General features: G+C 39.8%; 2 protein-coding genes across 3 annotated transcripts in view; one reads left to right on the top strand and one right to left on the bottom strand.

The window, feature by feature from the left end:
- GNPAT (glyceronephosphate O-acyltransferase) overlaps window positions 1-4,236 on the bottom strand; it is a 35,650-nt gene extending 31,414 nt beyond the window's left edge. Inside the window, exon 1 of one of the 2 annotated variants that reach the window (XM_070733943.1) lies at window positions 3,780-4,236. In XM_070733943.1, coding sequence (XP_070590044.1) covers window positions 3,780-3,824 — 45 coding nt within the window. In that variant the 5' untranslated portion in view covers window positions 3,825-4,236. The remainder of the gene's footprint in view (window positions 1-3,779) is intronic. The other variant, XM_070733942.1, reaches the window with a different exon arrangement.
- FSAF1 (40S small subunit processome assembly factor 1) lies at window positions 3,621-19,618 on the top strand. The gene is made up of 7 exons (XM_070733944.1): window positions 3,621-4,205; window positions 6,179-6,522; window positions 14,037-14,093; window positions 15,571-15,666; window positions 18,425-18,511; window positions 18,840-18,892; window positions 19,314-19,618. The coding sequence occupies exons 1-7, from the start codon at window positions 4,094-4,096 to the stop codon at window positions 19,435-19,437; spliced, it is 873 nt and encodes a 290-aa protein (XP_070590045.1). The 5' UTR covers window positions 3,621-4,093; the 3' UTR covers window positions 19,438-19,618.
- The last annotated feature ends 6,856 nt before the right edge of the window (window positions 19,619-26,474 follow it).

Raw genomic sequence — 26,474 nt, forward strand, 5'->3', positions numbered from 1 at the left:
CATGAGAAGCCCATTAGGGGAGGCAGTTTGCTGCACACAACCTTCACATGGCTTGCATCTCTACACAACAGGACCGTTGCAGCATCCCTATAGTCATGTGATCAAAATTCAGATGCTGGGCAACTGGTTCATATTTATGATGGTTGCAGTGTATCAGGGTCAAGAGATCTTGTTTTGCAACCTTCTGACAAGCAAAGTCAATGGAGAAACCAGATTCATGTATAACTGTGTTACTAACAAAAGTTCAGTAATTCACTTAACAACTGTAGAAAGCAAGGTTGTAAAATGTGGCAAAATTCACTTAACACCTTTATCACTTAGCAACAGAAATTTTGGGCTCAATTGTGGTTGCAAGTTGAGGATTACCTGTTTGCTATAGTACAGCATTCACTTCTTGGGATGGATAGGACACATATTAATAAAAACCTATCAGTTAAAGCACAATTATATTCCCATTAGCAAGAGGACTCTGTGGAAGTATTTACACATTTTCCAGTTTCCAGCAGTACGACACTTTCCCTATTCCACAGGGACAGTAAGATTTTTTTTCCTCTTCTGTTTAACCATGTCCAATTCTCAGAGGCTGCCTAGACAAGTCCCTGTAGTTTTGTTGGTAAAGTTTTTCAGTAGTGGTTTGCCACTGCCTTCTTCCTAAGACTAAGAGAAAATAACTGGCCCGATATGAGTCAGCTAGTTTTACACCTAAAGCAGGACTAGATCTTGGTTGATGCTTTAACCACACCAAACTGTTCTTTCTCTCTCTCTCTCATATACCAAATTATTAAAAATACTCTTGATAAACATATTCTATATATATATATTAAAATACCTCTAAAGGTACTGAAGCAATTGTCAGGACCTTTTGGTTGCTAGAGATTCTTCCAAGGCCACAAGAATATATCAGTTCTGTGACGTCATTCCTTACTCTTATTGTAATTATTTTTGAGATGTGGTTATTAAATGTTATTTAAAGTATTTCCTAATCATAAGCATCAGTATTTACAGATACTAAACCCTCCTACATATGATTGAGTCGGCATTATAAGGTAAACAATTCGATAAACCTCATATTATTCTAACGAGATCACTCCTGCTGAAATGCTGAATAGAAAATAAATTATTACAAAACAATACTCTGCACCCTAATGGTTTGATTTTGGTGGCAATATAAAGTAGTATAAAATAAAAGTTCACTAATGTATTTGTTAGAATTATTCTTACCTTTTCTTCAGTAGTTGAAAATAGCATATCAATAGCTCTGTGAGCTAATTGGTCTAAAGAACAGTAGCTGACCTGAAGTCACCCAATGATCTTTTCATGGCTAAGGGTAAATTTCAGCCTGGTCTTCCTGTCTTAACATCTTAAACCATCACAAACTACATGATTGTATCCTATATGCATTTCCTATATGCTTTTTTAAAAAAACAACAACAACAGAACATTCAGCATAATTGATACTTTGAATGGATGACCATTTTATCAATTATAATAATATCTAAGATTAAAGCATTAGTCGAATCAACTGTATCTAAATTGTTCAAATTTATGCCTGGAACAAGATTACCCATTGCTCAGGAATCAAAAGTATACACGCTGTTTTCACAGCAATTACTTTCATATTTTACATGGCAAAAATCGAAATGTTTTAAAGCCCCCATTATATTTTCAAGGCAAAACTTGTCTTTTAATGTGATCATTCCAACTAACATGTACTGCCTTACTCCAGAACAACAACATGGGTACAAAGAAATCCAAACAAGCCAGTCTAGTTCTTGAATCCATACATGTAAAAAGCAACTAATCACACAAAGCACAAGGATGCATATGACAGCCATCCCCAGTCTGATGCTCATCCACAATAGGGAACCACAACTCCCATCACCCACAGCCAGAATGCAGAAGGTACGGCTCGACACAGCTATGAATATATTTACTGATTCTTCACATCCTGGACATAAATTATTTCAACTCCTACCCTCAAAATAATGCTATAGAGCACTGCACACCAAGATAACTAGACACAAGAACAGTTTTTCTCCAAACACCATCACTCTGCTAAACAAATAATTCCCTCACCACTATCAAATTATTCACTAAGACTGCATTACTATTATTATTAGTCTTATCATCATTCCTATCACCCATCACCTCCCACTTATGACTGCAGGACTGTAACTTGTTGCTTGTATCCTTATGATATGTTCTGCCGGCGTGTCCCAACCGCCCGTAATTACAGGGTAATTAGTCCAGAAAGACACACACCACAGGATAGAAGGAAAACCAAAAGTCTTTATCAACAGAAAAACAGAAACAGCTCCCTTTTTAAATGTCAGAGGGATTTTCTGATACACACAAGGCACAGGTTAAATGCAATCCAATTTCTCAACCAATAACTGGGAAATTGAATCCAATTCTAAAGTCTGGAAAGTCCACACACAGACTTGAACAGGGAAACAGCAAAAACTGCAATCTTGATGAAACTATGAATCAGATAAACTGCCACGAGGCTAAACCAGCACGCTGCTCTTTTATCTGCAGCACTAATTACAGCAGCCCCAACCAATCACAGGTGGCCTCACTTATCTCCTGTAATAATCGTTCAGTTGTTCTCTCCTATGCATCACTCTACGCATGCGTGGATCTGTCATAAGTTCTTGTTCAGAATCCAGGGATGATAAGGATGATTGATCTCCTCCTGGGCTGCCTGCCAAACTCCCCTCTTCCCTGCTACTCACGCTTCCTTCGTCAGAGGAGCCTTCGTCAGGAGATTCTATCGGAAGCAAAACAGACCTGTGGCCTGTGGATGTTTCCCCCACATCCACCTTCACATTCCTTGGGGCAGGAGCTGGGCCAGAGCCAACTACAACATGATTTATATTAATATTGATAGTTTCCTGATTGCTTATTTGTACCCTATGACAATCATTAAGTGTCGTACCGGTATCTCATGGCTACTTCAGCTAACTGCTGGTTGTAGTTCAGCAGTTCAAATCTCACCACCAGCTCAAGGTTGACTCAGCCTTCCATCCTTTCAAAATATGTAAAATGAGAACCTAGATTATTGGGGACAATATGCTGGTTCTGTAAAAACATTTAGAGAGGGCTGCAAAAGTACTATGAAGCGGTTATATAAGTCTTAATACTATTGCTATGATTCTTGACTACAGTATCATAGCATAGAATAGAATAGAATAGAATGGAATGGAATAGAATAATTTTATTAGCCAAGTGTGATTGGACACTCGAGAAATTTGTGCATATGCTCTCAGTGTACATAAAAGAAAATATAGATTTGTCAAGAATCATGTGGTACAACACTTAATGATTGCCATAGGGGTTAAATAAGTAATGTACACTGGGAGCATGTCCATCAATGACAAATTCCTCGTGTGTCCAATCATACTTGGCCAATGAAGAATTCTATTCCATACAACTTAGCTACAATAAAAAGATTATCGGAACATGCTTTAAATGCCGGCAGGGAATAAGGGTGGCCTGGAAAGGAGGCCGCTGTTTAAAATGCTGAGCGCCAGGCAACCATTGCAACACCCAGTTCTTCTAGCCCAAAAAAGGAAGCGGCTATCCCGTTACTACACGCGCAAGGATGCCCAGGAAGGGGTGGGCGGGGGGGGGGGGAGAGCAAGGCCTTTGGCCGACGGCGCTGCAGGACTTCCAAGCACGTCTCCCTTCTCCCCGTCCCCGCCTTCACCCTGCGTGGAGCGATCCCGCCACGGCTGCTGCCTCCCCCGCTGTCTCCAAAGCGGGAGGCAGCTACTTACCGAGTATACAGGGGCCCCCCGCCGAACGGCTGCTGTCCCGGGCATCGCCAGGCTGCTTTCTCCAGCCGGGGTGTCCGGCTGCGCTCACGCTCGGCTGGCTGGCTCCCTCCGAGGTTTACCGGCAGCAGCACCCATCCACCCGCCCCTGCTCGCCGACGCCCTCGCCGCACGGGCTCTGCGAAGCCAGGCGAAGGAGGGAATCTGTCAGTCGGGGGAAGAAGGGCGGAAGTGCCTGATGGGCGCCGCCATCTTGTCCGGGACGGTGTTCGCGCGGGGCCAAACTTTCTCTTGAGGGGCAGGGCGAAAGAAGCGGCATGGTGGGACTCGCGGGCGGGCAGAGCCCGTCGCCTGAAGAGGACGAGAAGGAGGACTTCGCTTTGGCAGCAGGGCTGCTGGACACCGTCCTCGGTTCGTTGTATGACTTCGGTGGGTGATCTCGAATCTGATTTTTTCCCACAGGGCCTCTGGGTTTCGGTGTTGCTTCCCTCTATTCTTATCGTGGGACCCTTGCCTGCTCACCCCTTTTTTTCCTTTCCTTTCCTGTTCCGGATTCTTAGCCATCTCCTGCTCTCAATATTGTATTAACAGTATTGTTAGTACAATATTATATTGTACTACATATTGTATTATAACAATATATTATAATACAATATGTAGTACAATATAATATTGTACTAACAATACTGTTAGTACAATATTGAGAGCATATTGTGACACACAAGGTCCTAATTTTGGTTTCTTGGCAATTCCACATTTGCACATTGTTTTTTAATTACTGAATACCATTATTGTTTTCATGTTTAGTGTATTGTTGTGCCCAATGATATGTGGATAATAGGGAGATATAATAGGTAAATTATTGTGCATACACGTACTATGAATGTAGCTCCGCCTAGATCTGGGTGCCGTTTTCAGGGGTCCCCAAACTTGGCGACTTTAAGACTTGTAGACTTCAACTCCCAGAATTCAGAATTCTGGGAGTTGAAGTCCACAAGTCTTAAAGTTGTCAAGTTTGAAGACCTCTGCGTTAAGTTGTTACAGAAAGTTCTGTGTTTTTCATTGTTCCAAATGTCTACAACTAGGTTCTAAAATACTAAATGCTCAACTTTAGAGTAAGTTTGTTAAGGTATTTAGCTAAAATTAAAATACAATAACAGAAATATGAAATTATATAAATAAAGATTTATAAATAAAAACGTCTCATTGACCTCAGTTTTTATTTTATTTATTAAGCTTATATGCGTCTCCAACTCACTATTCAGAATGGCTATGGGTGTTTTACAATGTAATAAAAATAAAAATTTAAAAACAATTATAAGACCAATTAAAATTACAAGAATTAAATACAGATTCCCCAATACATCAGTTGCTAGCGAGAATACAAAAATGCTTCTGCTTTTATGGTAACAGTACAGATATGCTTTCCATTTCCTTCTTTCAAGATGCTTTTTAGCCTAGAAATTTCCTGATGTTCTCTCATACAAATAATAACCAGGTCCAGGTTCGCTTGGCTTAAAAAAAGTTCAGCCAAGGACAACAAAATGCTGACATCTGCTACGATTCATGTAATTATGAGTTCATACATGTCTGTAAAATGTAAACATCAGTGACATGACACCTTTGTACTTAGATTCTACTTTTATGCAAGATGATTCTATGATTTTATGTTTTCCTTTCTTCTGTGCTACCCAAATTGTTCCTAGTAGATAACTTAAACGTTATCTTACCAGAACCAAGAATTTACTAGCAATATTTAAGAGCTTATAAGAAGTATATTTAAAAATAAAACAAAATGGCATAGCATGATTTGTGAAAAACATGTGTTGGAAAAGACTTTTGAGAAAACAAAAAATAATCAAGAAAATAAACAGTTAAGTCATAGAACAAATCAGTCCCAAATTCTTATTTAAAGTACAATTGATGAGTCTGAAACGATAATTCTCTGGGCACATTAAGCAAAGACTCAGTTTCCTTGAGAAGTTTATAATGCTCAGAAAAGTGGAAGGAAGGAGAGAAAGAAAGAAAGAAAGAAGCACCCGAGAAACAGGATGATGGGTTTGATTACAACGGCAAAGAAAATGCACCATTGAAAGATCTAACAGACTAGTTTGAGGACAGGTCATTCTGGAGAAAATCTTAGTTATGTGGTTGCTAACACTTGAGACTATACTGGTAGCCCTTAATACTGCAATTTGTGAATATGAACACTGAATTCTGAGTACTGAGCATGATAACGTCTGTACATTGCTACCAATCTAAGTGGGATATATTTTTGTACGATTTTTATTTGTTAAAAGTAAAACACCCAGTTTAATTTAAATTCCCCCAAAATAGGATACTTGTACCCTTCTGCGTTGAATGGAACAAAACAATGAGCACATGTGCTTTTTAAACTATAGGTGAATCACCACCAGAGAAATGCAAAAGGAAAAGGAACAAGAAAAGACACTCTCAACAGTTGACCACAACGGTGGACACGCCTACTATATCACTTGTCAATCTTGAACATTCTACATCTTCCTTGGGCAAGACAAAAAATGTGTCCAACTTCTTTGACAGTCTGAAAGATGAACTGGCAAGTGTTAATCAGAAAGAATGTGTCTTGGGTTCCAGTTCTCCGCACCCACTCCCATTCAAAAGTGCTCAAGAAGAAAAGGCAACGGAGGTTGAAGTTGTGACATTCCAGCGTCGACCCAAAAAGAAGAAAGCTAAACTAGAAAAACCTGGAAGTGATGTTCCAAAGGTAAGGCATTCATATTTAACATCCTCATGTTTGGAGGCAGAACATTCAATTTATAAAAGATGTCTCAAAAATACAAATCATCTTGAAAACTTTGCTGGCCTGCTTGCCTACATTATCACCATATGATCAAAGAGAAAGAAAGGGCTTTTCATTTTGTTGGCTAAGTAAAATTAATATTGGCAAGCCTTTTTTTACTGTATGGGAATTCTTCATAGCGCAATGTTCGTAAATATATTTGGTATTAAAATTCTATCATATTTCATTGCAAGGTGAAATGAGAATAAGCATCATGATATCAGGATAGGGAAAAAATTTCCCTGTCCAGTTGTGTCTGATTTTAGAGGGTAGTATTCATCTCCTTTTCTTAGCTGAAAGAGACAGTGTTGCCTGAAAAAATTTCCATAGTCATATGGCTAGCATGACTTTATGCTGAGGTACCTGGAACATTGTCACCTTCCCACCAAAATGGTACCTATTTATCAACCTGCATAAATAAATAAATAAATAAATTCTTTTGAACTGGTAGAAAGGTAGGAGCTGGGGCAAGTAAAGGAAGCTCACCCAATTGTGTGGCACTTGGGTCTCAAACCCAAGCTGTCAGTTCAGCATCTTTAACCACTGAGCCATTGCCCACCTCCCTCCCGGATATCACAATACTTCTGGTTTATTCATAGCTTCTCATTTTCTTTGAACTTGAAATGTTATACCAGGTACAAAAGAGGTCCATATATTAATTCAACTTTGAATTGACCTACCCAGTCTGGTCTGAAAATCCACATCACTACCCAAACAATGATAAAATGTTGATGTATCTTTTTGCCACCATCTCATGACTAACTGGTTTAGTATCTGGTATCTAGATCTAGTAGCTCTAAATAATTTTCTTTAGAAAATCTAATTTACCAGTCATACTTAGACAAAGTAGGAAACCATGAGTAGCTTGTGCTTTCAAATAAGATCCCTAAGTGGACAAAGCCATATTCAAATGTCAGTTTCTTAAGCCAAGGCAAAGTTTGTTCACCACTCACTTACTGGACTTCCATGGAAAGTAGCAATTGTGGAAAACTGAGATAAAATTTAATTGGAATTCTGTAATATTCTTCTTTCATATTTTATTATCTCTGCCCTAGCTGGTCCAATGCCCAATCTAATTTATTGTTTCAACAATCTTGCAAACCTTGTTGAGATGTTGGGAATTGTAATTGGGTCAGGTTAATGTGGTACTATTTCATTTCTCAGTGTTTCTAGCCTATTTTTTCTCAGTATCTATTTTAAATCTAAAACTACCAGATGGGATCCACCTGTTACAAAACTGGTTTGGCACTGCCTCACAAACAGGTAGTTCAGTAGTTGCTGTTATTGCCAAATATTAGTATTTCAAAAGAATTAAGCAAGAACCAAATGAATTTAATTCAACTGTGAAAACTCACTTTCCCTACTGGTTCGGAAGAGAGCGCTTTTTCACCCTCTGCGCATGCACAGAAGGCCTTGCACATGTGCAGAGGGTTTTGAAAAATGGTGACATCCGGGTGGGCAGGCAGAGCTTCGCACTGCTGTTGTTATCGGTTCTCCGAAGCACTGGTGGCCCCCGCTACCGGTACATCCGAACTGGGTTGAACCAATAGCATTTCATCCCTGCTTTAATTACCAGAGTTTTATCATCAAGGTCTGAAGTATGGCCATACATCACAAGAGGAAGCAAACTGGCAGCGAGATAAGTTAGAGTGTCCTAATAATTTTATTATTTTATGTAATTAATGAATGAATTAATTAATTAATTAATTAATTAATTAATTAGATTAGATTTGGATGCCGCCCCTCTCCATAGACTCGGGGGTCACCACAACATGAAGAACTGTATTAAAGGGTCGCGGCATTAGGAAGTCTGAGACCCACTGATGTAGCGCAACAATCTCTTTTTTCAGATCCCCAGAGAGTTCATTGCCATGATATGGAACTTCCACTGACTAGTATGAGAGAGTGAGAGCGATAACACCAAATTTAACACACCTGCTCCCCCTTCACACCTGAAGTCACGTGACACCAGTGAGGGAAAACAAGTTACTTGGGACCCATTTAGACATTATCACCTAGGGGTGTACTTACTTTTGTGGCCAGCAGTTTATAAATTAATGGCTGTGTGTTGTGTTATTTTGAGGGGACATCACATTTACACTGTTATACAAGATGTATACTCACTTTTTTACATTGTAGCCATGTGTCATTTCTTCAGTGTTGTCACATGAAAAGAAAAACTGTATTTACAAAATGAGAGGGGGTATTTGTATTTTGTATTTATTAGATTTGTATGCCGCCCCTCTCCGAAGACTCGGTGCAGCTAACAACAATAAAAAAGACAATGTAAACAAATCTAATATTAAAAATAAGCTAAAAACCCCAATTTAAAGAACCAATCATACATACAAGCATGCCATGTATAAATTCTATAAGCCTAGGGGGAAGGGAAAATTTCAATTCCCCCATGCCTGACGACAGAGGTAGGTTTTAAGGAGCTTGCGGAAGGCAAGGAGGGTGGGGGCAACTCTGATATCTGGGGGAGCTGGTTCCAGAGGGTCGGGGCTGCCACAGAGAAGGCTCTTCTCCTGAGTCCCGCCAAACGACATTGTTTAGTCGACGGGACCCGGAGAAGGCCAACTCTGTGGGACCTAACCGGTCGCTGGGATTCGTGCGGCAGAAGGCGGTCCTGGAGACTGTATATTGTATCAGTGACTTCTGACTGTCTTTTTGACAGATAATTACAATTTTATTATCAGGTTTTATATTCAAGTGTTTAAAGCTTTGGAACATTGGTTTATATTATGTAAATATTCCAAGGAGCACTATAAAAAGAATAGAATTCAGAGGAATTAATAATTCTGTAGGCAAATATATTTCTTCACTGCAATGCCTGTTAAAGATTTGTTTAATCTATGCCAATTTACTGACTATAGAATCACATGTTTAATAATTTATAGAACGTGTTGGCAATCATTAGAGATTTACTCAAGAAGAGAAAAATAGTCCTATCTTAAGATGGTAGTAGGAGTTTATGATGTGTATGACCTGCTACCTATCCTGATGCAGTTACCTTGATCAAGGTAATTACTCTTGTTTAAAATAAATACATTTCTATAGTTAACAAGGAACACCAATTAGGAATGCTTAAACACAGAACTTGCATAAACAGCAACAAAAACAGGGCAAGCAACACATTCACTTCAACAATACAATAGCAGCAAAAAATAAAAAATCAATCCTCCTTCCTCAGCACTATTGCACTTGCACTAATACACTAATAGCCCTAATACACTTTCACAATGTACACTTTTGCATTTGGCAATCTTTCGGTAAGGAAGCGCAATACGATCACAGTTTTTTTCATTAGCACCCAAGAAAGGTAGCCTCCCGAAAGCATACCATTTTGATACACCGAAATGTCAATCTATCAGACCGAAAAGAAACAGTTTTTGTCTTCAATTCCAAATTACTATCAGCCTTACTTACTTACCTAACACACCCCAGCCTTCTCCTGCTTCAAGTACCATAATTAATGGTAAAAAGATTGAAATTATTGCCTGTTGTATTGCTTAGCACACTACGTCTTTGTGGCTTAGAGAACTTAAAAACAAGTAAGCCACCATAAGCCATTCCAAACATGTGAAACGACATGTGATATTAAATGCCCCGGGTTGTTCTGAGCTATGGGCATCTCCTTCCCCCTCTGATATTTAGGTGTGATCATAAGAAGGTGATTCAGCAGATTGTGTTCCTTTTTAGTTCAACTCTGGTACCTTGTTATGTCCAAATATAAAGCAACAGTTTGTCCTTAGTGCAATTACCGGTAGCCCTCAATTTACCACCATTTGAAATTAACAAGGGGACTCAAAAAAGTGACTTGCAAGTGATCATGTGATCAAAATTTGGGGCAGTGATAACCAGCATGTATTTACCTTGGTTGCTGTTCTGTCTGATGGATCAATTATTATTTAAAATGATGGAAACGTTAGATCGAAGCAAAGAAATATTATTTTACAAAGTCTTGCAAGAAATAATTCAAGTCTAAAACATTTCCAAGCTGACAGTGTCCATGTAGGGAACATAGATATGCCTCTGGGAAGCATGCCAGCTAAAGGCATAAATCTTCTGGTTTTTCTCACATCACTCACTATTCGGAGCTAAACTATCTTCTGTAAAAACACACATTTTTTGTGATACTTTACTTAAAAATCCAAAGATTGGCTTATCTGTGAATTGATATCCAGGATGTATGTATGTATGTATGTATGAATATAAGTATGTATGTACTGTATATGGTACTTTAAAATACTTTTTAAGGCATCAATCCTGAATTTTGGAGTTGAATTGTACTTGGAATATATTTATTTATTTTATTTTATTTTTATTAATTGGTTTTAATTATGTTAATTATAACTATATAGATGCAAGAAAACATTCCAAATGTAAGATTTCAACACAGTTATTGATTACTTGGATATATTATACTGATAGGTTTATCTTTCTGGATAGATCTAACTTAGAATTAGTCTTTTTTCTGTATTAACATAGAAACATAGAAGACTGACGGCAGAAAAAGACCTCATGGTCCATCTAGTCTGCCCTTATACTATTTCCTGTATTTTATCTTACAATGGATATATGTTTATCCCAGGCATGTTTAAATTCAGTTACTGCGGATATACCAACCACGTCTGCTGGAAGTTTTTTCCAAGGATCTACTACTCTTTCAGTGAAATAATATTTTCTCATGTTGCTTTTGATCTTTCACCCAACTAACTTCAGATTGTGTCCCCTTGTTCTTGTATTCACTTTCCTATTAAAAACACTTCTCTCCTGAACCTTATTTAACCCTTTAACATATTTAAATGTTTCAATCAAGTCCCCCCTTTTCCTTCTGTCCTCCAGACTATACAGATTGAGTTCATTAAGTCTTTCCTGATACGTTTTATGCTTAAGACCTTCCACCATTCTTGTAGCCCGTCTTTGGACCCGTTCAATTTTGTCAATTTCTTTTTGTAGGTGAGGTCTCCAGAACTGAACACAGTATTCCAAATGTGGTCTCACCAGCGCTCTATATAAGGGGATCACAATCTCCCTCTTCCTTAGGAAGACTTCTTATCTTAGCGGAGCAACTGTAGCTCCTTTATATGTTGAATCCTGTTCGTATTGTTTGTCATACTTTTTAAAAAATAACCAATAAAAATAATTAAAACAAAAAACAAAAACCAGGAACAGAGATCCAGGAAATTAAGGAACAGTCTCACGAAGCACCATCTTCAAGTTTAACATTGCTTGTCATGTCTGTTCTCCCAGCAGCCTCTCTTATATATATATATAGGGTGTGGCTAAATGTCCCATAGACCTAATCAAGGTCTAGAACCCCTACTTGAGAAATATTCATGTCTGCCTCTCATCCTTCTGACCCACTCATCTAAGAGTGGGTTCTCAAAGTCCCCATTGTCCTCTGATTCAGATAATACCCTAACTGGGGGGAGGGTGTTCCTGCAGTCTCTGGTTGTTCCCCAGTCCAGTGTTTCCCAACCTTGGCAACTTGAAGATATTTGGACTTCAACTCCCAGAATTCCCCAGGCTGGGGAAAATCTACCACCCTCCTTGCCTTTCGTAAGAGTCTGAAGACTCATTTATGCCGCTAGGCCTGGGGTCATTAGACACTACTCCCTGGCCAATGAATGTATCCTGTGCTTGCTGATTGAATGGGTATGAGAGCATTTTAATTGGTTTTTCAGGTTTTTTAGATTATTAACTTTAATTAATTGGATTTGGATGTATACTGTTCCTTATATGTTGTAAGCTGTCCCGAGTCCCCGGAGAGGGGCAGCATATAAATCCAATTAATTAATTAATTAGGACATTGATCCCGAGGAATTTTTTCCCCCTTCTTTTTGTCTTTTCTACCAGCAGAAACAACCTGATATATTGGAAGTTTTCCTGCAGTTTTCTCTGAGAAGGATTTATTCAAGATCCAGCTTGCCATGTTTGATAATGCAATGTTTGAATTGTTAAGATTAGTTATTTACTCAGAAGACTAAATCTCTGGTTCCAGGTTGGATCACACAAAATTAGTTATGGTCAAGGTATTGGATTGCATAATAACTGGTGGCTAAAAGAAATTGGAAACCAAAAGTTACAGTGTCCCTAAGGAAGGGAAATGAGCACCTACTGGAGAATTCTGGGAGTTGAAGTCCACAAGTCTTAAAAGTTGCTAAATTTGAAGACCTCTGCTTTAAATGCTAACACCTGATTTCTGGATGTAATTAGGGCCAGTATCTGTGTTTTCATCCTGTTTGGTGTTACATCACAATTGCTAAGTCAGTTGACTTTTTCTGATCAGATTTGGTTACAGGCTGAGCCTGTACTTATCCTTGAGATTTCCTTTAGTTTGGGGCACAGCTAATTGAATCGCTGTCACCTGAACTGAGCATTGCACAAAGACTTAGATAAAGGTAAGGCTCTTCTCCCACATCTAGTGATGTAGTTAGTTCACTTTTCACCATGCTCTCCAGCTCTGATATATAAGTCAGTATTGACTCCTTCGGGGAATAACTGGACAAATCCCTGAAATTTTCTCAGTAGCGATTAGACGCTGTCTCCTTCTTGGGGTTGAGAGAGAATGACTGACATTGTGCTTAAGAAGAAACTGGAATTTGAATTTCCCATTTCTAGTTTAGTGCTTAATAAATTGTTCTACCAAACTGGCTTGTGTTATGAGAATAACATGGAATCTATATCAGGATTGTTAATCTCTTCATTTTTTTTTCTTTAGGTCCACATTTTTAAATTCTGTTTACATGATGCGTAAGTTCTCATAGGGAAAATCCAGGCTTTTGCATACATAATTATATTTTAGTTTTCTTCATTTTTCAGCAGACAAAATAATAATAATAATAATAATAATAATAATAATAATAATAATAATAATAATTTATTAGATTTGTATGCCGCCCCTCTCCCTAGATTTGTAGAACATTTTGTTTTGCAGAGGGTACTACAATTTTTTAAAAAATCTATTATAATAAAATATATTACACACTTTATAATGTTCTTGTTTAAATTATTAAGTTCTGTAAAGTTTAATTTCTTACTCTTTATGTGTTGTGTACTTGGATTACAATTTTTTATCAGGAAAATTTAGCTTACAAAAGATACCAGACAAAGCAAAGTACTTAATAATTAATATTTGTGGATAAATTAAAATTAAAAATCTATTTATTTTTTTAACGTACAGAGCACGTCTATTGTGCATGTTCAAAAGTCCCATTGAATTCATTGAGATTTACTGTCAGATTAATCTATAATAGTAGCATTGACGTGTTTGTTTAAATAATGTAGTTTTCAATACTCAGAGTTCTGTAACCATCAGCATATTCAAAACATCTTACTCTAACAAAGTTCTAGCTTAAGCCATCGATAGGAAAAAAATTGAAAAATATTAATAATAGCAAAACATATTATTTTATTATTTAAATTGTATCTAGGCAAACATGGCTGCTGAAGAATCACGTATGGACACCCAAGAATTTCACTTGGAAAAAGTAAGTTAATTTGATATATGTTTAAAGGTAAGCATGTGGCATTTGGTCTGATGGAGAAAAGATGGAATTGTCCATAGATCATTAACCAGGCCCCAAACCTACCAGGTCTTTTTCACCCATAAACCAGACTTTCCACAACTATTTAGGAAGGTCTGCAATATTTTAGGCCTGAAACCAGAGTCATACACTCAGGAACTGTTTGTTACATGCTTAATATTAGAGTGACAAATCTATCACATCCTTCTAGTTTCTTAACATGCTCAAAATGAATAAAGATAATGACAACAATCTGTATCTAAAATGGATAAACTGTCGTTCAAAAATCTGGATGGAAACCTGCAATCCTGCATAGAATACTCCAGGAAAAGGAATTCCAATCACTGAGGGATCTTCAAGTGGCCTATGCTCACATCCAATTTCCACACAAAAAGTTCCTGAGCTTCAAATATCAAAATGCCCCTTAGTAGAAGGACCTTCCATTTTACCTATCATTCCCTCCCAGAGTGTTCTGGTAATGATTGCCATAGTTTTATAAATAATGACTGTAAGGTTCATAACTGTTGTGTTGGCAATATATTGGCTGCAGGTGTTGCAGACTGCCACAAGAGGGAGCTAGAGTTCATAGATTATTTCTCTGAATCACCCTCTCTGTTTCTCTTTGTCTGGCTACTCACTGTTAGGTTTGCTCTGCAATTCTCTGCATGCTCTGTATTGTAGTCATGTATTATAGCTAAAATGTGTTTAGGCTTGATATCTTTGTTTACTGATTATGACAAAGACAACTGGTAAGAAAGACCATGTACCTGGTAATATTTGGATTGTTATTCTGACTTATTATGTGTATAACTTTAGACTATCTGAATATGTTATTTCTCAAAGTAAACTTTAATTCAAGTTAATATATTTCTGTGTGGCTGAGTAGTTATTCACAACTAATCTCAATCTAAACGTTTGTGTGTGTATAACCTTTGTAAACAAGGATTACTCTGCTCATACATTAACAGCTCAATGGGGAAGGGGGGTTGGTGGAGGGGGACGAGATGGATATGTATGAAATCCAAATTCAAGCAATTGATATAAGTTGCATCACTTGTGTCATTGTCTAATTGTAATGGTCTGTGGGAATGTCCTTGTGAGACGCAGGCGGAGCAAGAACAGCAGGCTAGGTCTATAAGAGGCACCTTAGTCTGTAGAGGAAATGGAGGTATGGCAAATGTCTCAGAAGATACAATCTCTATTTTCTTCAATTGTAAAGGTGGGGAGAGGAGAGGGTGCATTTTCAGACTTGCATGATTCTGTTACTGAAAACAGGTACAGAACATTTCTGCTTATGCAACATGGTGGCATGATGTTTTACACAATTCTTCAAATGCGTTTCTTATGAAACTTCAGCTTGTACGATTACCGGTATGTTTCTTGGAAAGCAGAAGTACAAAAGACCAAAGGGGGGGAAATCAATTGTGTTTGCAATCTATAGGCTCGCTTGGAAGTCCACCGTCTTGGAATTACAGGATTTACAAAGAAAGAACAGAGAGAATTGGAGCAAGAACGTGCTATCATGTTGGGGGCAAAGGTATGACACTTCCTTGTAAGTCGAGGGATGATTTACAGAAGTGAAAGTTGATCCTTAAAGCCTTTTTTCCCTCCCCACATGGAGGAGAAATGGCAGGGTCAAAGTATTGGAGAAGTTTGAGATTTCAGAAATAAATTGTGGATGAGCAATGTAGCACTCTTCATTCAAAGTTTCTGCATTAAATTCCTTTTAAAAATTTAAAACTAGTACTATTGAATATACTTGGGTATAAGGCAACTCTTTAATTATTAATCAAAACATCAAAAATGTACCACCCATCACCGTTCCCTGTAAGCTGCGTGCGTGAGCGTGTGAGCGCTCCAAAATACCCCCGGGCACCCTTTTCCTCGGTCGCACGTTCCCCATCCCCCTGCCAGCCCGCTGGCAGGGAGGCGCGGGCAGTAGAAGGGAGCCACGGCCGCCCCTGCCTCTCCATGGTGCCTCCGGCCCCCTTGCGCTCCTGGCCTCTCGGCCCTGCCCCCCACCCGCCCGCTCCGCCTCTCTTTCTCCTCCGCTGCAAGAGAGGCAGGGCAGGCATTCTCCGGAGGCTGGCGGGTGCGTGGGCCGGCGCGCGCTCTCCCCATTTTCCCTGAACGCCCGCCCGGAACATTCAAAGTAAGAGCGAAGGGTTTTCTTATTTTGAATGTTCCGGGCGGGCGGGCTGGCTGGCAGGGAGATGGGGAGAGCATGCGCCAGCTGCCCCCCCCCCCGCCCCCCCGCTCGCGTCACCTCTCTTTCTCCTCCGCTGCAAGAGAGGTGGGGCAGGCGTTCTCCAGAGGCTGGCGGGTGTGCGGGCCGGCGCACGCTCTCCCCATCTCCCTGAACGCCCGCCCACCCGGAACATTCAAAGAGCAAAGGGTTTTCTTATTTTGAATGTTCCGGGGGGCTGGCAGGGAGATGGGGAGAGCATGCGCCAGCTGCCCCCCCCCCCCGCCCCCCCGCTCGCGTCACCTCTCTTTCTCCTCCGCTGCAAGAGAGGTGGGGCAGGCGTTCTCCAGAGGCTGGCGGGTGTGCGGGCCGGCGCACGCTCTCCCCATCTCCCTGAACGCCCGCCTACCCAGAACATTCAAAGAGCAAAGGGTTTTCTTATTTTGAATGTTCCGGGGGGCTGGCATGGAGATGGGGAGAGCGCGTGCCGGCCCGCTCGCCCGACATTGTAAATCACTTTCGCCAGCCTCCGGAGAACGAGTGAGAGCAACAGAGCAAGATAGAGAGAAAGAGAGAGAGGGAGAAAGAGGGTGGGAGAGAAAGAGATAGCAAGAGAGAGAGAATGAGAGAGAAAGAAAACAAGAGAGGGAAAGTGAGAAAAAGAGAGAGCAAGAGGGGGAGAGATAGAGAAAGAGAGAGAGAGAAAGAAAGAGATGAGAGAGGAAGGAAACAGTGAGAGAGAGGAAGAAAGAAAGATAGAGAAAGAAAGAAAGAAAGAAAGATGAGAAAGGAAGGGAGTGAGAGAGGAAGAAAGAGAGAGAGAAGAGTGGAAGGAAGAGAGAGAGAAATGATAGAAAAAAGGGGAGAAAAAAAGAGAAATGAGAAAATGATTGAGGCAGAGAATGACAGGAAAGAGAGAGAAACAGAGAGAGAAGTGACTCTTGATTTAAAGCATGTGGTAAAAGCACTTAAATAATAACAGAGAAAAAACCCCAGCCCTCACCTGTTTTTATTAATAGTTTTGCTGGTTGTTTTAGTTTTAATAGTAATGGATTTTGGTTTTCTTAAATTATTAATTTCTTTTAATAAAAAAGAAAAGATTTATTATTTATTTATTTATTCATTCATTCATTCATTCATTCATTTATATTTCTATGCCGCCCAGTCCCAAAGGGTCTGTTGCTCAGACACTATACTTTTCCGCCCACACCGAAAAAAAATTAGAGGGAACATTGCCACCCATGTTTGGCTCATGTTTAGTTTGTTGTCCAGTAAGACTCCAAGATCTCTCTCACATTCACTGCTTTTGAGAGTGTTTTCGCCCAGTTTGTATGTATGTTTTGGGTTTTCCTTACCTAAATGTTTGGTTTATCCACTAATACATATGGGAGCTCTTAATATGTAAATGTGCGTGGTTGCATAATTATTTTAAAATGTTGCCTTAGTATTGAACATATTTTAAAATGTTACGTAATTCAGCTTCTTGCCCCTTGAATTTGTACTGCCAGCAATGCATTCATATCAAGACTTAAGAAATAGGGAAGATTGATGTTTGCATTTCTGTCAAACATTATCTACATAAATGTTGCCTCAAAGCATCCCATCTTATGAAAGAAATGAGAGTATGAATTGCTAATCATTTCATAAATAGCCATATTTATTTATTTTTTTTTGTTTGATTTGATTTGATTTGATTTGTATGCCGCCCCTCTCCAAGGACTCGGAGCGGTTTCCAACAACAGTACAATTTACAAATTCAATATTAAAAACCAGAACATATTAAGAAACTCTTATTAAAAACAACCACACAATTCAGCAAACTATATATATCACGGGACAGCTGGGGGAATCAATTTCCCCATGCCTGGCAACATAGGTGGGTTTTCAAGAGTTTGTGGAAGGCAAGGAGGTAACCAGTTCCAAAACATCATAGCTATCTCATTGATAAGGCTAATTTTAACCACATTTCTATTGAAAGCATCTAATTAAATCATGTTAGCATTTAAAGAACCATCATTATACCTGATTGTATTATCACTATGAACTTTTCTTTCTCTTTTTTTTGTTTATTTTAAAAAAAATACTGAAAATTATTAAAATCTTCTTGCAGCCTCCGAAAAAGGAATATGTGAACTACAAAATTCTTCAAGAGCAAATCAAAGGAAAACAAGCAGCAAAGAAGAAAGAAAATATGATGGTTTGTGTGAAATATTTCATATAAAAACAAAACGTAAAATCAAGTAGAAAAGGTCTAGTATAATGGTTTCCAATAAGACCTGGGCTATGCATTTAGCTACAGGAAATTCTGACAACAAATTGAATAATAATAATAATAATAATAATAATAATAATTATTATTATTATTATTATTATTATTATTATTTATTAGATTTGTATGCCGCCCCTCTCTGCAGACTCGTTAGAAGTTAGTTACCATTGCATTTGGGAACAATATCTGATTTATGGAAAATGTAGTAAATGACCATTTAGAATATTCATTCTCCTATTCCTATTTTTGTTAACAGGAAAATAAATCTGATTCTCTGAAGAGGAGGAAAAAAAGAGGGCATGAAGAGAGGTGAGACAAGGTTTCAGTCTTATATAAACAAGGTGTAATAAATTGGATTTATTTTTGTATTTGTTTTGGTTGTACTTATTAAGCTTTTTTTCTCCCCTGTGTGTGAAGTCCAAGGAGAAATAATTAGCATCTGTCATTGAATGGAACTGGGCAAATATAAAACACTGGTTCAGTTTCAGAAGCTATAGGAATCACTTGATAGTTTGAAACTTTTAGGATAAAATGTTGAAACAACTGTGGTTAATACTGTATGTATATAATTGCTAAACTATAGAAGTAGGTATAGTTTCGTTTCTTTTGTATATATAAAAACATCATGAGAATCTATCCAAGTGATCGCAAAGAATCGGCACTGTAATAAAAATCAGTCAGAATATAAACATGCATATATACCGAAATACGTTTTCTTTTTTTAAAACAGAAAATCCAAGAAGACAAAACAGAACATATTGCCAACAGGACAGTTGGGAAAATTTAAAAATGGAACTTTGATTCTTCAACGTGGTGACGTAAGGAAGATCAAATCTTCCAAGTTGAATAAATGAACTTATATTGAACACAGAATAGGATAAAGAAACTGTGTAACAAAATAACTTTTTTTACAAAAATCTAATTGCTCCTTTTAAAAAAAATAAAAACTCATTTAAAGTATTCCATTTGTAATCTCAATTTAATAGTGTATTGTGGATTAGTGTGCAATAAAAAGAAATACATCTGAAAGCTAAATTTTGCAAGTGTTACCTGAATTGCATAATTATTTACCACTGAACTGGTTGAACTGGTTACCAAAATACATGCTGAAGAATTCATCAGAGAGTTTTACCCTGAAATGGATATGTACAGAAAATATTCTGATTAATTGCTCTGAATTCACTATATTTTCATCAGTTCATTTTTAGGAGTGTTCTATGGGAAATATCAGGTCCAGTATTACTCTGTGGATGAGTTTTTAGGCTTAATTTGGACTTCTTTATGATGCTCTGATCCATTTTTAAAACTTTGCCTGCAACTTTAATCGTGAGGAAAAATTGAGTATCTTGTATTTTATTGAAGAAGGTCAAATAGTCTCATTGAAAACATCTTCTATACATCTTCAAGTGCTGACCATATATAATATTTAATCTCTGGCAAATATTAAAAGCTAACCAGAGCATACAAAACATTTGCCAGACCAATCCTCGAATACAGCTCACTCGTCTGGAACCTGCACTGCATATCTGACATTAATACAATTGAGAGAGTCCAGAAATATTTCACAAGAAGAGTCCTCCACTCCTCTGCTTGCAACAGAATACGTTATTCCACCAGACCTGAAACTTTGGGCTTAGAAACCCCAGAGCCATGTCACCTTCGATCTGATCTAAATGTAGTTCATAAAATCATCTACCACAATGTCCTACCGCTCAATGAATACTTCAGCTTCAACTGCAACAACACATGTGCACAAAGTAGATTCAAACTCAATGTAAACTGCTCGAAACTCGACTGCAGAAAATACGACTTCAGCAACAGAGTGGTCAGTGCATGGAATGTACTACCTGACTCTATGGTTTCTTGCCCAAACCTCAAATACTTTATAACCTTAGACCAGTGATGGCGAACCTTTATACCCTCGAGTGCCGAAAGAGTGAGGACGCACACTATCACACATCCATAATTCAATGCCTGCAAAGGGCGAAAACAGCTTTCCCCACCCCTGTGGAGGCCCTTTGGGGGCTGGAAACGGCCTGTTTCCCAACTTCTGGTGGGCCCAGTAGACTCGTGTTTCGCCCTCCCCAGGCTCCAAAGGCTTCCCTGGAGCCGGAAGAGGGCAAAAACGTCTTCCCCATCCCCCTGCACGATCTCTGGAAGCCACAAACACCTTTCCAGAGCCTCTGTGCGAGCCAAAAATCAGCTGGCCTGCACATACATGCATGTTGGAGCTGAACTAGGGCAGTGGCTCGTGTGCCAGCAGATATGGCTCCACGTGCCACTTGTGGCACCCGTGCCATAGGTTCACCATCACTGCCTTAGACTGTCTACAATAGACCTCACCCAATTCCTAAGAGGTCTGTAAGGAGCGTGTATAAGCACACCATCGTACCTACCGTCCCTGTCCTCTTGTCCAAATTTACCTATACGTACTTGCTTTTGTTTATGTTTATACCATACCTATTATCTTGTACGTATTTTGACAAAAATAAATAAATAAAAATAAAACATTTAATGCTGGGGGAAACAGTTTGGTGTGGTGATGGTGATGGTCTAGAAACCAGGAGGTTGTGAGTTCTAGTCCTGCCTTTGGCATGAAAGCTGACTAGGTGACTTTGGGCCAGTCGCTCCCTACACCCCCTCTCAAACCTACGTCATAAGGTTATTGTTGGAAACAAAGGAGACAACAATATTAGATATACCTTGAGTTATATAACCTTCCTCTTTAATAAACTCTTAAGTACAATTGTGTAGGTATCTGGGCTCCCCAGATTAGTAGATGGGAAGAACAAAATCTAAACTTGATTTAATTTAATGATTTTCCCATTACTGACACATTAAAATATAATTTTATAATGGCATATGGAGTTTTCAATGGGTGGATTATTTCCAAGTCTTTTGAGTTCCAAGATCTTTATGCATCTATGCAAGAATGGTGAGAGATGATCAGCCAGATTGCAAAGTAATTTTAAAAAAGAGACTTTTTTTTCTGCTTTGAATCTTCTCAAAAAAAAGGGGTTAACATTTTGCAGAAGAGAATTTTTTATAGTATTCTGCAAATCTGTTAAAAGTGTGTAATACTTAAGGGAATAAACACTTTAACAGGACGCCATTGACTCAGATTAGCAACAGTAATGGTTTTCACTTACCTTTCCTACCTGTTCAGAGATGTGTACATGCACGCTGTTTCTGATCGTTTGGACGGGTGGACTCAGAGTATGTAGGAAGAATGTAGAGGCACAAACTGCAAAATGCTTGAAGTCCAGTGTTAAGTTTCCACATTCTGTGTTACATAGAAACATAGAAGACTGACGGCAGAAAAAGACCTCATGGTCCATCTAGTCTGCCCTTGTACTATTTTTTGTATTTTATCTTAGGATGGATCTATGTTTATCCCAGGCATGTTTAAATTCAGTTACTGTGGATTTATCTACCACGTCTGCTGGAAGTTTGTTCCAGGGATCGACTATTTCAGTAAAATAATATTTTCTCATGCTGCTTTTGATCTTTCCCCCAACTAACTTCAGATTGTGTCCCCTTGTTCTTGTGTTCACTTTCCTATTAAAAACACTTCCCTCCTGGACCTTATTTAACCCTTTAACATATTTAAATGTTTCGATCATGTCCCCCCTTTTCCTTCTGTCCTTCAGACTATACAGATTGAGTTCATTAAGTCTTTCCTGATACGTTTTATGCTTAAGACCTTCCACCATTCTTGTAGCCCTACTTTGGACCCGTTCAATTTTGTCAATATCTTTTTGTAGGTGAGGTCTCCAGAAATGAACACAGTATTCCAAATGTGGTCTCACCAGCACTCTATATAAGGGGATCACAATCTCCCTCTTCCTGATTTTTATACCTCTAGCTATGCAGTGTTGATTTGGGGAGCCATGTCATCTGTTGGTGTTGGCCCACTGTACTTCATTAAGTCCGGGGTCAACGCAGTTGTCTACCAGGAGATTTGAATAGAAAAGCGCGCCCCTTACTACCTCATTTCAATCCAATTTCAACCCAACTCAATCCAATCTCATTCCTGAACACAAATTCAATCTCAAATGTAAACTAATCAATGCAAGAAGTATAATCAACAAGTTGTCTAAATTCCTCCTCCTGCTTGACACCAACATATTTGACATAATCTTTGTCTGTGAAACATGGCTGAATTCTTCCTATCCTGACTCCATCATCACACAAAGTAACTACCTGGTTTTCTGGTCGGACCGTGAATCCCGCAGAGGAGGTGGTGTAGCTATACAGTGATCCCTCGATTAGCGCGGGGGTTACGTTCCAAGACCTCCCGCGCTAATCGATTTTCCGTGTTATAGTGGTGCGGAAGTAAAAACACCATCTGCGCATGCACGCCCTTTTTTTTCCATGGCCGCACATGCGCAGATGGTGGAGTTTGCGTGTGGGCAGCGGGGAAGACCCAGGGAAGGTTCCTTTGGCCGCCCAACAGCTGATCTGCTCCGCAGCGTGGAAGCAGCGAGGAGCCGAAGATGGAGTTTCCCCGTTGCCCAGGCAAAGGGGAAACCCCATCTTCGGCTCCTCGCTGCTGCCGCGCTGCGGAGCAGATCAGCTGTTGGGCGGCCAAAGGAACCTTCCCTGGGTCTTCCTGCTGCCCAGGCAAAGGGGAAACCCCAAGAGAGCCAAAAGAGCACCGGGCCGGTTGGTTCCCAACCAAAAGAGTTTACCCCGATTGTCCTCGGTGGGGGAAAACAGCGCGTCGCCAGGCTCCCCATCTTCAAGAGAGGCGCGACGGCTAGCCAGGATCCACGCAGGGGAGAAAAGGCGCGCGCTCCCAGCCGCTGCGCCCCGCTTGGAGAGCAGCGGTGAGCAGAGCACAGAAGACGACGAGGCTTTCGAGGGCTCCAAGGCGGGCGGCGGCGCGTCCTTCGAGCACGCCGGCGGCGACCCCAAGCTGAAGGCGGCCACCACACACACACACGCCGCCGCCGCCATCCACCCCGCCGGGTTCCCCGCTTGCTACCTCTTCGCCTTCTCCCGCCTCCGAGGCCAACCAGCCCAAGCCGCAACAGACACACACACACACATACACACACTCCCTCTCTCGCGCTCACACAGACGCACTCAGACAGAAAAGAAAAAAAAATCCCCAAAAGAGAGGGACAAGAGGCAGGCACAAAGCGGGGGCACAAGGGGAGCTGCCCGGCAGAGGTTGCTTTTTTTCTTCTCGTGGGCAAGTGGAGGGGGGGAGAGAGAAGGAAAGAGAGAGAAGGAAAGAAAGAGATGAGAGAGGGAGGAAGAGAGTGTGAGAGAGGAAGAAAGAGAGAGAGAAATGATAGAAAAAAGGGGAGAAAAAAAGAGAAATGAGAAAATGATTGAAGCAGAGAATGACAGGAAAGAAAGAGAAAGAGACAGAGAAGTGACTCTTGGTGATGACGTATGACGTCATCGGGTGGGAAAAACCGTGGTATAGCAAAAAAAACGTGGAGTATTTTTTAATTAATATTTTTTGAAAAACCGTGTTGTAGCGTTTCGCACTAATCGAGACCGTGCTAATCGAGGGATCACTGTATTCTATAAAAGCTCACTAAATCTAAAAGATATTCAAGTTGCACATGATCTTATCCTTCCTGAAACCTTAATTTGTGATCTTTCCCTCAACACTACACTCCGCTTTCTACTGTGCTACAGAGCTCCAAACTACGACATTACTCATGCAACAAAATTAACCTCCCTACTAACATGGGCAACCTCCTGCCCCTATCCCATTATCTTCCTTGGTGACCTCAACCTACCAGACATTTAGAAGCACTTCATACTTCCTTCCGCAGATGAAATTTCCAGCAGGACTTGGCACCTGCCCATACTACCAAAATCATCAAAACCTGGTTCAATGACCGTGGGATTACTGTGCTTCATTGGCCAGCAAATGCACTTGACCTGAAGAGAGACATGAGACCGAACAATGCAGAAGAGCTGAAGGCTGCTATTGAAGCACCCTGGCCTTCTGTAACATCTCAGCAGTGCCACAGCTTCCATGTCACGTCACGTTGAGGCAGTAATTGCTGCAAAGGGCCCAAACCAAGTACTGAATACGTATGCGTATGCTTTTCGGAGGTCCAATATTGTTCTGTGTACAATCTTTGTTTTATTGATTATATAGAAACAAAAACATAGAAACATAGAAGACTGACGGCAGAAAAAGACCTCATGGTCCATCTAGTCTGCCCTTATACTATTTCCTGTATTTTATCTTACAATGGATATATGTTTATCCCAGGCATGTTTAAATTCAGTTACTGTGGATTTACCAACCACGTCTGCTGGAAGTTTGTTCCAAGGATCTACTACTCTTTCAGTAAAATAATATTTTCTCATGTTGCCTTTGATCATTCCCCCAACTAACTTCAGATTGTGTCCCCTTGTTCTTGTGTTCACTTTCCTATTAAAAACACTTCCCTCCTGAACCTTATTTAACCCTTTAACATATTTAAATGTTTCGATCATGTCCCCCCTTTTCCTTCTGTCCTCCAGACTATACAGATTGAGTTCATTAAGTCTTTCCTGATACGTTTTATGCTTAAGATCTTCCACCATTCTTGTAGCCTGTCTTTGGACCCGTTCAATTTTGTCAATATCTTTTTGTAGGTGAGGTCTCCAGAACTGAACACAGTATTCCAAATGTGGTCTCACCAGCACTCTATGTAATATTCTAATTTTCTGAGAATGGTGATTTGGGATTTTTATGAGCTGTACCCCGTAATCATCACAATTATGACAAATCACAGCTTGAATTATCTAGGTTTGCATGTACTGACTTTCTATCATATATTAGTTTTACCTTTTAAGCTGCATTACTGAAATCATAATTTTTTGAGTTTCACCTGTAGATGGCTGCTAAGAATTTTGGATTTTCTGTATCTCTTTGTGGCCATCTAGTGGTTGCTTGTCACAGCTCAAATTTGGTAGTCTTAACAGGCATGTTCATCCCTCCCTCCTTTCTGACCTTTTGTGACTAAAAAATGAAATGAAACAAAAATCCAACTTAATGGTTTTCAAGATTTCATAGGAATTGTGCTTGTATTGCTCCTTGGAAATGTCTCAGACCTATCCGCTCTAAGTTGAGTTCTTGACTTGCACCCCGAGGGTCGTTGGTTTATGGAATTCACTTCCAGAAGAGGTCGTGACAGCTGTCAGCCTTGATAGCTTCAAGGCAGGATTAGACAGATTCATGGACGCCAAGCATATAGATGGTTATTGAAACGGATATCCAAGTGCTGCCTCTATGTTGGTTGAGGCAGCCAAGATTCCCTTGAGTACCACTTGTTGGGGGTCAAGGGAAAGGGAGGGTTTTGCCTTCCCTTTCTGCTCAAGATCCCCATGGACAATTGGTGGGCCACTGTGTGACACAGAATGCTGGACTCGATGGGCTTTGGCCTGATTCAGCATGGCTCTTCTTATGTTCTTATGTTCTCTGTGGGGTATTCCTTTTAGGGCAGAGATCTTCAAACTTGGCCACTTTAAGACTTGTGGACTTCAGTTCCCAGAATTCTGTTCTGGGAGTCGAAATCCACAAGTCCTAAAGTGCCATGTTCTAGGGCATGAAATGTGTTCAGCTGTAAAATTATACAGGACACGTCTCAGTAGTAGGGTATATGCTTTAAATGGGAAAGATCCCATATTTTATTCTTTATCCCTCCATGGAGAAGGACCCTAGCTGGAGCCACTGCTGGTCAAGTAAATAATCCACTTAATATATTATGAGATATTAGATAATATTATCTAATTGCTTCTGCTTCCTTCCTGCTGGCAGGGGAATTCTAGGAGGTGAGGTCCATGCATCTTAAAATTGCCAAGACAGAAATACTGATGCTTTGGGAAGAGTACACAATTACAATTCCATTTAAGCAAAAGAAAATAAGTGAGA

The sequence above is a fragment of the Erythrolamprus reginae genome, chromosome 1 (genome assembly GCF_031021105.1).
Source record: "Erythrolamprus reginae isolate rEryReg1 chromosome 1, rEryReg1.hap1, whole genome shotgun sequence".
In the NCBI taxonomy this organism is placed as follows: domain Eukaryota; kingdom Metazoa; phylum Chordata; class Lepidosauria; order Squamata; family Dipsadidae; genus Erythrolamprus; species Erythrolamprus reginae.